The 12,947-nt window shown below is 42.1% G+C and overlaps 1 protein-coding gene across 1 annotated transcript; it reads left to right on the forward strand.

Moving 5' to 3' along the window:
• The first annotated feature begins 410 nt into the window (after nucleotides 1–410).
• On the forward strand, nucleotides 411–8,387 carry MED18 (mediator complex subunit 18). The gene is made up of 3 exons (XM_044913925.1): nucleotides 411–570; nucleotides 1,126–1,268; nucleotides 7,472–8,387. The coding sequence occupies exons 2-3, from the start codon at nucleotides 1,196–1,198 to the stop codon at nucleotides 8,023–8,025; spliced, it is 627 nt and encodes a 208-aa protein (XP_044769860.1). The 5' UTR covers nucleotides 411–570; nucleotides 1,126–1,195; the 3' UTR covers nucleotides 8,026–8,387.
• The last annotated feature ends 4,560 nt before the right edge of the window (nucleotides 8,388–12,947 follow it).

Here is a 12,947-nt window from a genome sequence, read left to right on the forward strand (position 1 = left end):
TATTGCTGAGTTCCTAATTGTTCAGAACATTATGCTTCGCAGTAAAGTGTGTCTTTTCACCCTTATGTATCCAACAAAAAGTCCGTTTTGTAAGTCTCCCCTTCCCTGTTTTCCGCAACTCCCTGACCCAGGCTTTCTATTGCCCCTGTCAGTTTCAAGAGCTTTCCTAAACAAAAACATTCCAGATCGTCAAACTTGAAAAAAATATTTTCCTAGAGGACGGCCTATGACGTCAAGCCGCCCGGTAAATCTCAGGGGACCCTCCAAGGGAGGCCGCCATCTTCCATACAGCGTTTTGCGTCCCGCGCATGCGCTTATGTTTGCGAGGCTGCAAAGAGGGGGATTTTATCCCTTCTCGGCACCCTTACGTCGCGGGGCACCAGCGAAGATTTACGTGACGTCCGTTTCTTGCCGGAAGTGGAAAGACGAGAAGGCGGTGTTGCGCTCTCCAGAGGGCTTTAACGTTAGGGCTGGGGGATCGTTGTTTCTAAAATCTCCGAGGTGGTGGGGTGGATATATTACCCACTTTACGAGAAGAGACTAGAGTGCGCTCGGAGGCGTGTTTCTAGTGTAAGTGGGTACGTGTCTTTGATGTTGGCCAAAGGGGACCTGAACCATCCTTTTAAAAGAACCTCACGCTTTCGCCACCCTCTCTTTGAAAGGCGTTTTCAGAGAGGCGGAATGCCCAAATTTTAGATTGATTCAAGCTCTGCCACTGACTTGCTGTGTGTCCTTGGGCCCCTCTCCGAGTCTCAGTATCTTTATCTATAAATGGAAGAGTAGACAAAGTCTCAAGTCACCTTTCAGTTCTGAATGTTATTACATGTCCAAGCCACAAAGTCTTGGGGGTTAAATATTGTTGGCCCCATTTTATAAGGAGGACATTGAGTCTCAGTTTTGATGACTTCCTCAAGATTGCACAGAAAACTTGTAGAGATTTCAGACATTGAAACTAGAAGATTATGCTGTAACTCCAGGACCACGACTCCTTTTTATACATATGTATCATCAGTTCCTGAAACTGGCCTATAGCAGTTACTCAAGAAGTTTGAATGGATGAATGACACAAGCAGATCTGTTGTTTCTCTGCCCCTCTAATGTATTCACAATGTAACACTTCTCCAGGTGTTTCTTCTGCTTTACTTGACTGGGGACTCTGAAACCAGTTCTTTTGTCTTCAGCTTAATCAGACACCATGGAGGCACCTCCAGTCACCATGATGCCTGTCACTGGAGGCACCATTAATATGATGGAGTACCTGCTGCAGGGTAAGTGAACCAGGCAACTTGGATGACCTGTTTTCCTCTTTCTGTTCATCATCTGTTGGGATGAGAGGCTGTTATACAAAGGTAGCCTGCATGATTTCTGGCACTCAAAAGACAACAATTTTTTTAAAAAATTTAAACGTTAATTATGGTCACAAACACATAACACTAAATTAAGTGTACAGTTGGGCGCCTGGGTGGCTCAGTTGGTTGGGCGACTGCCTTCGGCTCAGGTCGTGATCCTGGAGTCCCGGGATCGAGTCCCACATCAGGCTCCCTGCTCAGTGGGGGGTCTGCTTCTCCCTCTGACCCTCTTCCTTCTCGTGCTCTCTGTCTCTCATTCTCTCTCTCTCAAATAAATAGATAAAATCTTTAAAAAAAAATTAAGTGTACAGTTCAGTAGTGTTAATTATATTCACATTGTTGTATAACTGATCTCTAGAACTTTTTCATCTTACAGAAGTGAAACGCTATACCCATTAAACACTAATTGCTCCTTTCCCCTCCCCTCAGCTCTTGGCAACCACCTTTCTACTTTGTTTCTGTTTTTGACTTCTCTAGATATTTCATATGAGTGGAATCATACAGTGTTTGTATTTTTATGACTGGCTTGTTTTACTTAGCATAATGTCCTCAAGGTTCATCCCTATTGTAGCATATGACAGGATCCCCCTTTTTAAAGCTGAATAACATTCCATTTATGTATATACTACATTTTCTTTATCTATTTATCTGTCATTTGGCTTCACCTCTTGGTCATCATGAATATTGCTGCAGCAAACATGGGTGTGCAAATATCTCTTAAGGATCCTCCTTTGAATTTTCGATATATGCCCAGAAGTGGGATTACTGGATCATATAAGAATTCTATGATACTGTTATTAGTTCTATCTTATAGATCAGGAAACAGGTAAAGCGGGGGGGGAGGCTCAGTCGGTTAAATAAAAGAAAATAAAAGGAATGTAAATTTTTAAAAAAGGAAACAAGTAAAGCAACTTGCCCAGATGAGAAAACTCAAGATCCAGAGAGGGTAGTGATTTTCAGGAGGTCATATAATGTTTTGTGGAAGAGTTGTTTTTTGTTGTTTTTTTTTTTTAAGATTTTGTTTATTTATTTGATAGAGATAGGGAGAGAGAGAGAGCACAAGCAGGGGGAGCTGCAGGCAGAGGGAGAGGGAGAAGCAGGCCCCCTGCTGAGCAAGGATCCCCACAGAGGGCTCGATCCCAGGACTCTGGGATAATGACCCGAGCTGAAAGCAGTTGCCTAACCCACTGAGCTACCCAGGCGCCCCTGTGGAAGAGTTTAGACTTTAATTCAGATCATCCATTTAGTAACTTAATATGAACAACATTAGGTTATTAATTTTTACTTCTTAAGCTACCTCTCCAGTCTTTCCCAACCCAGTAAGTGCCACTATCATTCACCAGTTGCATGAACCAAGCATTTAGGAGTCAATATCTGCTTTTCACTTTACCCCCACATTTAGTCCATCTCTAAGTCCTATTCATTTTACTTCCAACATGTTTTGGGGTTTTTTTAAGATTTTTATTTATTTATTTGACAGAGAGAGACACAGTGAGAGAGGGAACACAAGCAGGGGGACTGGGAGAGGGAGAAGCAGGCCTCTTGCGGAGCAGGGAGCCAGACGCGGGGCTCGATCCCAGGACCCTGGGATCATGACCTGAGCCAAAGGCAGACGCTTAACGACTGAGCCACCCAGGCGCCCCTCCAACATGTATTTTAAATATGTATTTTCTCCAACTGCAGTGCCACACCCTGGTTATCATCCCCCACTTGAACTACTTTAGTGGGGTGCCTGGGTGGCTCAGTCGTTAAGCGTCTGCCTTCAGCTCAGGTCATGATCCCAGGGTCCTGGGATCGAGTCCCCCCTCAGGCTCCCTGCTCAGCGGGAAGCCTGCTTCTCCCTCTCCCACTCGCCCTGCTTGTGTTCCCTCTCTCGCTGTCTCTCTCTCTCTGTTGAAAAATAAATAAAATCTTTAAAAAAAAAAAAACTACTTTAGTAACCTTTTACTTATTACATTGTTTCCACTTCTGTCTCTTCCCACACCAACAGGTAGTTATCTTTTTATTTTTTTATTATTATTATTAAGTAAACTCTGTGCCTCCGACGTGGGGCTTGAACTCAGGACCTCAGATCAAGAGTTGCATGCTCGGGGTGCCTGGGTGGCTCAGTTGGTTGAGCGTCCGACTGTTGATTTAAGCTCGGGTCCTGATCTCAGGGTCATGGGATCAAGCCCCATGTCAGCCTCTGTGCTCAGTGGAGAGTCTGCTTCTCTCCCTCTCCCTCTGCCCCTCTCCATGCATGCTCTCTCTCAAATAAATAAATAAATCTTTAAAAAAAAAAAAGAGTTGCATGCTCTACCAACTGAGTCTGGTAACAATGTAACACTTCTTCAGGTGTTTCTTGTGCTTTACTTGACTGGGGACTTGGAAACCAGTTCTGTTGTCTTCAGCTTAATCAGACACAATGGAGGCACCTGCAGTCACCATGATGCCTGTCACTGGAGGCACCATTAATATGAAGGAGTACCTGCTGCAGGGGACCTACCAGGCATCCCTAGTAGTCATCTTTTTAAAAAATTATTTTACTATTTAAAAATTCAAACATAAATAGAGACTAATATAGTGAACAGTCCCATTTCCATCGTCTAGATTTCAGTTTGTATCATTTTTTTTAAAGATTTTATTTATTTAGGGGCGCCTGGGTGGCTCAGTTGTTAAGCGTCTGCCTTCGGCTCAGGTCATCTTTTTTTAAAGATTTTATTTATTTATTTGATCCCAGGACCTGGGATCATGACCTGAGCCGAAGGCAGACGCTTAACGAATGAGCCACCCAGGCGCCCTCAGTTTGTATCATTTTGCCATATTTGCTTCATCTTTTTTCTTTCGCTGTTCTTTTTTTTTTTTAAGATATTTTTTTTAAGGGGGGGGGAGGAAGAGGAAGAGGGAGAGAGAGAATCTTAAGCAGGCTCCACTCCCAGCACAGAGCCCAGCGCAGGGCTTGATCTCAGAGTCCTGAGATCATGACTTGAGCCCAAATCAGGAGTCAGACGCTTAACTGACCGAGCCATTCAGGCACCCCTTAAGATTGTATATTTACGTAATCCCTACACCCAACGTTGAGCTCAAAACTTACAGCCCCAAGATCAGGAGTCACCTGCTCCACCAACTGAGCCAGCCAGGCACCCCTCTTTTGCTGTTCTTAAAGAAAATTTTATGACCTCGTTAACATTTTACCTCTAAACTCTTCAGTATGCAACTCTAAAAAACAAGGATATTTTTCTTCATAACCTTAATACTATCATTATTATCTTAAGAAAATTAGTAATATATTCTGATATCACCTAACATCTAGTCCATATTCAAAAGTTTCTCCCCTATTGTCCCCAAAATGTATTTTGTAAACAGGATGCAATCAAGTATCATGCAATTGTCTTGATGAGGAGTCCATACCAGTGTTCCTGGAATGATCCTTTGAAAATGTAAATCCAGTCGTGTCTTTCCCTGTTTTGTTGAAAATAAAGTGTGGCACACATAGCTGTCCACCTTCACCATGGACTGTATGTCAGTCCTACACTGCTGTGGCCCAGGCTAAATCCTCACTTCATTCTCATCTTCCTTCTCGCTCACAGCACTTCAAGCACACTGATACCTTTCTGTTTTCTTTAATTCCCCAGGCCCTTTCCTGCCTCTGTGCGTTAGCACTTGATGATCCCTCTGGCCCAGTACTTTTCTCCAGCTCTTCAAATAACCATCTCATTTTGATCCTTCAGTTTTCAGCTCAGTTGCATACCCTTAAGGAGACCTTTTCTGACTCCAGCTCCTCAGAGAGGTCTTCTCTTCTCCACCCCCACCAATTGCTCTCTATCCCATCCCCTTTTATTTCCTTGTATTTCTGTTTATTTACTTACTTATTTTGTGGTTCCCCCACTAAAGTGTAATCTCCATTAGAGCATGGACCCCTACTTCCTAGCATAGTGCCTAGAATAGCATTCAAGAAGTATAGGTTAAATGAACCAACACTCACAAAGCTCCTCAAATGTTTGAGAAACAGGGTCGCCTGGGTGGCTCAGTCCGTTAAGCATCTGCCTTCGGCCCAGGTCATGATCCTGGGGTCCTGGGATCGAGCCCTGCATCGGGCTCCCTGCTTGGCAGGGAATGGGCTAGGCAGCCCATTCCCCTGCTTGTGTTCCCTCTCTCGCTGTGCCTCTCTCTGCCAAATAAATAAAATCTTTAAAAAAAAAAATGAGAAATGAACAAACACATGTCTGATACTATCCTGAATATAGGGTACAATGTATTGAATGTAGGACTTGTTCCCTGCTCCCATGATCTTCTGTCCTATGATTACTGGGATCTGATCTGTTGCTTTTCCTACAACGTTCCCCATTTCCAAAAATTCAGTCCTTTGAGTCTCACTGTCAATATTTACCATAGTAACAATATATACTCTTATTTATTTTAACAGATTTATTCAGTACATATTTGAATATGTTCCTAGCATTGGAGTATCAGCAGTGGAGGAAGAAAGATGAGTAAAGTATCAATATACAATTGATACATTGAAAGATGACTAAAGAATTGAGGTGATAATGCTAAAGAAAACTCAAGCAGGGAGGTGGAAAGAGATTGGAGGGAGATGTACTGTCTTATTTAGGGTGATCAGAAAAGACCTCTCTGATAAAGTGATACTTGAGCAAAGACCTGAAGAAAGTGATGGGGCGAGGCATGCAGATACTGGTGAGGAAAATTTTCTAAGTGTAGGACTAAGGGAAGAGGCCCTGAAGAGAAATACTTTATCAAATACTTGGCATTTTCAGGAAACAACAGGAAGATCACTGTGGCTGGAGAGTGATCTAGGGAGATAGTAGAAGGAAATGATGTTGGACTGGTAGCAGAGACCACAATGTATAGGGCCTTGTAGACAATGGTAAAGACTTTGGGATTTATTCTGAATGACACAGGAAGCCATTGGAGGGTTCTGAGGAGAGGAGTGTCATTATCTGCCTATATATTCTAAAAGACCACTTGGTTGGTGTATGGAAAAGAGAAGAAGCAGGCAAGGTTAGAAGCAGGCTATTGCAAAAACCAGGCAAGAAATGAGGGAGACTTGGACTAGATGGAAATGAGTGAGGAAGTGGGAAGTGGTTGGATTCTGCATATATTTTAAAAGTATGGATTGGATATAGGATATGGGGGAAAGAAAGGAGTCAGGATGATTCTATGGTTTGGAGCCTGGGCAACTAGAAGCAGAGAGTTTCCATTTACTGTGATGGAGAAGACTGCAGGAGGAATAAGATTGTGGAGGAAAAGCCAACAGTTGGATACTGAACATAGGAAGATGAAGATGTCTGTTAGGCATCCAAGTGGAGAAGCTGAAGAGACAGTTGGATATATGAGTCTGTAGTTCATGAGATAAATGTGGGAGTCCTCAGGGCATAAATGATATTTGAAGCCATAGCACCAAATTAGGTCACCTTGGGAGGAAGAGATTGTTGATAAAGAGGACCAGGATTGAGTCCTAGGGTCCTCCACTATTTAGGGAAGATGAGAAAGACCCAGCAAAGTAGACTTAAAAGGAATGGTCAGTGAGTTAGGTGAAGAACTAAGAGAAGAGTTGTGTCCCAGATGCGAAGGGAAGAATAGATTTCAAGGTGGATATAATCCAGTAACCAGGTCAGATGCTGCTAGGAGGATGAATTAGAGGAGAACAAAGATCAGTGTATTTCTATGGAGCATTTCATTTTCTTTTACTTAAATATGTTACATAAAAAGGAAATGTTATAATCTATAGATGAAAAACTTGTGTTGCTGGAAATAGAAGATAATTTTTCAAATAAATGACAAGAGTATTATTATTATTGTGGATAGATACTATGGTTGTTCAAGCCTCTGAGCCCAGAGCCCGTTGGCGATTAGCATTTAGGGAAGGCCTAAAGACTTTCTAGTAAGACTTTCTTAGTTGTAAGACAATGCAAAAAAAAAACTGAAAAGGGATTAACTTTCTCAAAATGTTATCTAGTACCTTGGCAGCATAACCCCTCTGACATCTCATGTACAAGACCTATGCTTTACGAACACTGCACTAAACTGTTTTGGTTTTTCATTTAAGTTTTTTCAATCTTTTGCTAATCCCAGTACCCAAAGTGAAAGATGGGACTCAACAGTACTCTTTCCTTCTTCAGGAAGTGTTTTAGATCACAGTTTGGAAAGCCTCATCCACCGCCTTCGGGGTTTATGTGACAACATGGAACCTGAGACTTTCCTTGACCATGAGATGGTATTCCTCCTTAAGGGCCAGCAGGCTAGTCCATTTGTTCTAAGGGCCCGGCGTTCTATGGATAGGGGAGGGGCACCCTGGCATCTGCGCTACCTGGGACAGCCGGAAATGGGAGACAAGAACCGCCATGCCCTGGTGCGAAATTGTGTAGACATTGCAACATCTGAGAACCTCACTGACTTCTTGATGGAAATGGGATTCCGCATGGACCATGAGTTTGTCGCCAAGGGTCACTTGTTCCGCAAGGGTATCATGAAGATTATGGTGTATAAGATCTTCCGCATCCTGGTCCCAGGAAACACAGACAGCACTGAGGCCTTGTCACTTTCCTATCTTGTGGAACTGAGTGTCGTTGCACCAGCTGGGCAGGACATGGTTTCTGATGACATGAGGAACTTTGCTGAGCAGCTGAAACCTCTGGTTCACCTAGAGAAAATAGATCCCAAGAGGCTCATGTGACTAAGACAGCCTGTCTGCCACTGGGGCCTTTCCTCACCTGTTACAAAAAAGAAGATGTTATAAATGCCCCATTTCACCATTGCCAGCCAGACATTCTTCCCCCAGAAAGGAGGACAGTGAGGACTTAGCTGGTTCTTTACACTGTTTTCCTCATGGGGCAAGTTCACCTTTGTGACAGCCTTTCCAAATTAAAGGCTTAGGATAACATAGAGAATCTATCCAGTCCCTCTGTATAAAGAGAGGAAACTGGAATAAATTAGCTTTTAGAAAGGAAGATCTTTTAATTGTTTTGCTATTTGTGTATAAGGTTTGTAAAGTAGGGACTGCGAGTGTGTATTGTGTGGTAATAAAGGCTATGAAGAGAAACATCTGTGATTCCAATTCTTTTTTTTTTTTTTTTAAGATTTTATTTATTTATTTGACAGAGAGAGACACAGCGAGAGAGGGAACACAAGCAGGGGGAGTGGGAGAGGGAGAAGCAGGCTCCCTGGAGCCCGATGCGGGACTCGATCCCAGGACCCTGGGATCATGACCTGAGCTGAAGGCAGTCGCTTAACCAACTGAGCCACCCAGGCGCCCTGTGATTCCAATTCTTTATCACCCTACTAATTTGGGGTGGACTCACTACCAGTTGGAATGAAAAAAATGGCAGTTTTTAGTTTTAATTCTGATAGAGGTGATAGTTTTTACCTTTAACCAAAGTAGCACGTTTGTTGAAAAATTTTTAAATACAGACAAAAATAAAAACAACCTGTAATCCTATTATTCAAAAGATAGGCTATTTCTATTCTGGTATATATCCTTCTAGTCTTTATTTTTATAAATTTATATATATGAGATATATTTATTTTATAAAATATTCTGTATATACTGGTTTATACCCTTCTTTTTTTGTTTAATCTCTCATTAACACCTTTTCAGGAGATTAGGCTATAGTGTTCTGTAAAAACAAAAAACCTCATTTAAATAGGGAAATTGAGGCAGAGATTAATTAGCTTTCCCTGAACTATACAGATATTAATCAGCAGAGATCATTTGTAAATACTGATAATTATAATTGCTATGTGTATCCCATTGTGTGGATTTTCCATAACTTCATTGATTCTCCTACTTCGGGATTTTTAGTTTGTTCCCAATTTTTGGCTTTTATAAACATCTTCTAGGGGCGCCTGGGTGGCTCAGTCTGTTGAGCATCTGACTCTTGGTTTCAGCTCAGGTCGTGATCTTGGGGTCATGGGACTGAGCCCCGGGTAGGGTTCCCTGCTGGATGCAGAATCTGCTTGAGATTCTCTCTCCCTTTGCCCCTCCCCCTGCCCCCATGCTTGCTCTCAGAGTCTCTAAGATAAATGGATAAAATCTTTAAAAAAAAAAAAAAGAAAAAAACAATTCTGTAATGCTAGTGCTTTTAGTAAAATCATTGTTGACATCTATGACTATTCTGTAGGGTAAATTCTAGGGAACTGCTGAGTCAGAGTATGCACTATTTTAAGACTTCTGCCATTCATTGCCAAATGCCTTCCAGAAATGTCCCAGTTTTCACTCCCACCAGCTGTAAATGATGTTCCCAAAAATGTTGCCAAAACTGGGTGTGACTATGAAAACTTGTTCTTCCCATTTGATGATAAATGGTAACTAGTTTGAATTTTCTTTTTATTTTTTTCTTTTATTTTTTATGTAAATTCTATGCCCAATGTGGGGTTTGAACTTAAGACCCCAAGATCAAGAGCTACACACTCTACCGGCTGAGCCAGCCAGGTGCCCCAAGTTTTCTTTTTCTTTTTCTTTTTTTTTAAGATTTTATTTATTTGGGAAAGAGAGTGCGAAAGCTTGAGGGAGGGGCACCGGGAGAGGGAGAAGCAGTCTCCCCACTGAGCAGGGAGCCTGACATGGGGCTCGATGCCAGGACCCCGAGATCATGACCTGAGCTGAAGGCAGATGACTGAACCACCCAGGCACTCCACAAGTTTTCTTTTTAAAATACTCATCAGTGAGGTTGAAATTTTTTATGTTTTTTGGACATTATTTTTCTTATGTGACTTGCCTTTGCTTTTTTTTTTTTTTTAATTATTAAGATTTTATTTATTTATTTGACAAAGAAAGACAGAGCGAGAGAGGGAACACAAACGGGGAGTGGGAGAGGGAGAAGCAGACTCCCTGCCGAGCAGGGAGCCTGATGCGGGACTCGATCCCGGGACTCCAGGATCATGACCTGAGCCGAAGGCAGTCGCTTAACCAACTGAGCCACCCAGGCGCCCCGACTTGCCTTTTCTTGATTGATTATTCATCTTATCAATTTATAAAGAGCTTTTATAAAATTTTTTCCCATTTATCACTTGAATTTAATATTTTTCTTTCTTTGGGAGGGTGAACACGAGTGGGGGAAGAGGCAGAGGAAGGAGGAGAAAGGAAGAGGAAGAAGTAGAAGGAGAGGGAGAAGCAGACTCTCCGCTGAGCGAGGAGCCCAACACGGGGTCTTGATCCCAGAGCCCCAAGATCATGACCTGAGCCAGAGTCAGACATTTAACCAACTGAGCTACCCAGATGAGCCAAAGTCAGACATTAAACCAACTGAGCCACCCAGATGCCCCAATATTTTTCTTTTTTCAAGTAACAGTTCTTAGTGGGATAAATGTGTTGCTCATTTTAATACTTTTAGAGTTTTTAATACATTGAAGAAAGTTTGGTTTGCTAAAAATTGTGCACTCTCTCTCTCTGTCAAATAAATAAATAAGATCTTTAAAAAAAATAAATATATTTTAAAAATAACATTGCGGGCGCCTGGGTGGCTCAGTTCGGTTAAGCGTCTGCCTTCAGCTCAGGTCATGATCCCAGGGTCCTGGGATCGAGTCCCGCATCAGGCTCCCTGCTCCGCGGGGAGCCTGCTTCTCCCTCTGCCTCTGCCTGTCTCTCTCTCTCTCATGAATAAATAAATAAAATCTTTAAAAAAAATAAAAATAAATAAAAATAACATTGCTTTTGTGATATGTTCTTGTTGCCATATATAACCTACCTCATAGATTTTTATTTATTTATTTGACAGAGAGAGACAGCAAGAGAGGGAACGCAAGCAGGGGGAGTGGGAAAGGGAGAAGTAGGCTTCCTGCTGAGCAGGGAGCCCGATGCGGCGCAATCCCGCGGCGGGGGCGGATCATAACCTGAGCCGAAGGCAGACGCTTAACGACTAAGCCACCCAGGTGCCCCTATAAACCTATCTCATAACTTCCAACTTGCGTGTGCTTTCATATCAACAGGAGTATTACTACTTGAGTAGTGCTTAACTCTGGCAGGTGCTTTTTTTTTTTTTTTTAAGATTTTATTTATTTATTTGACACAGAGAGGCACAGTGAGAGAGGGAACACAAGCAGGGGGAGCGGGAGAGGGAGAAGCAGGCTTCCCACTGAGCAGGGAGCCCGATGTGGGGTTCGATCCCAGGACCCCGGGACCATGACCTGAGCCGAAGGCAGACGCTTAACGACTGAGCCACCCCAGGTGCCCCATGGCAGGTGCTTTAAATGTTTTAACTCGCATACTTCTTACAATAGCCCTATGAGGTAGATATTATTAACCTCCATTTTATAGATGAGAGTAAGACAAAGAATTTACTCAAATTTTCTATTTCCATTGTTCAAAGTCAGAATTAGTAAATGGTGGAGCCTGAATTTCCACTCCTTCTCACTCCAGAATTCTGGCACATCTCCACTTTGCATCCATCCATGTTTTTTACCCATTCAGTCCCTTGAGGATGGAAACCTAGCTTGCCCTCAACTCTCTATTACCATAGAAAGTGCTACAATAAACAAATTTGTAGATTGAGGTGGAATATTCCTCTGAACCGTACATGTGAGCATGCTCGAGTCTGCCAAACATTGCCAGGTGTCTTTTCAGATTGGCTCTGCTATTTCGCATTCCTATTACCAGCACAAGAATTCATACCCAGGTCCTCTTTCTGATTTGGCTAGTTTGGAGGATGTCAAGTGGCAGCTCTTGGCTGTTTTGATTTGCATTTCTCTGGTTAAAGTCAAATTTGAGCCTTTTAAAAATATGGCTTTTTAGGGTGCCTGGGTGGCTCAGTTGGTTAAGCGACTGCCTTCGGCTCAGGTCATGATCCTGGAGTCCCAAGATCGAGTCCCTCATCTGGCTCCCTGCACAGCAGGGAGTCTGCTTCTCCCTCTGACCCTCCCCCCTCTCATGTGCTCTCTCTCTCTCATTCTCTCTCTCAAATAAATAAATAAAATCTTTAAAAATATATATATGCCTTTTTATATATGACATTGTATAGACTTCTTAGTATGTGAAACTAAAGTGTATATATCCTTTGCCTGTTTTTCTATTTGGTTTCCTGTCTTGTTGGTAGGAATTACATATATATTTTAGACATTCCATGTTTGTTTTAAAAGTCACAGTTCCTTCTCCCAGTCTGTCACCTTCCTGTTAACTTTGTCTGTGATGTGATGTTGTTAGTTAAGCAGATGCCCTAAATTTTGACATTATGATTTGAGTCTCGTTTAAGAAATCTTTATTTACCCAAAGGTAACAGTTTTTCCTTTTTAGCTTTATAGTTTTAATTTCTGATACTTAGGTCTTTAATCGGAATCCACCTTTAACATAGTTTCAAGTAAAAATCCAGATTTTTTTTTTTCCTCCATACGGTGAATTTGGTTTTCTGTCACCATCAAAAAACAGTCTTTCTAATGCTTTGTGAGCCACCTTTATCACATATTAAATTCCCGTGTATATACTTTCTTTCTATCTAAACTCTCCATTCTATTCCACTGGTTTTCTTCTTCATTTCAGTGCCAGCAACACAATGTTTTTATTACTGAGGCTTTGTCGTAGAGCCAGTTCTACCAGTAGGGCAGGTAGCCCGACTTTTATTTCCCCCTCAAAATAGACTTAGCTTCCATAGACCTTTATTCTATCGT

The sequence above is a fragment of the Neomonachus schauinslandi genome, chromosome 4, assembly GCF_002201575.2.
Source record: "Neomonachus schauinslandi chromosome 4, ASM220157v2, whole genome shotgun sequence".
Classification (NCBI taxonomy): Eukaryota; Metazoa; Chordata; class Mammalia; order Carnivora; family Phocidae; genus Neomonachus; species Neomonachus schauinslandi.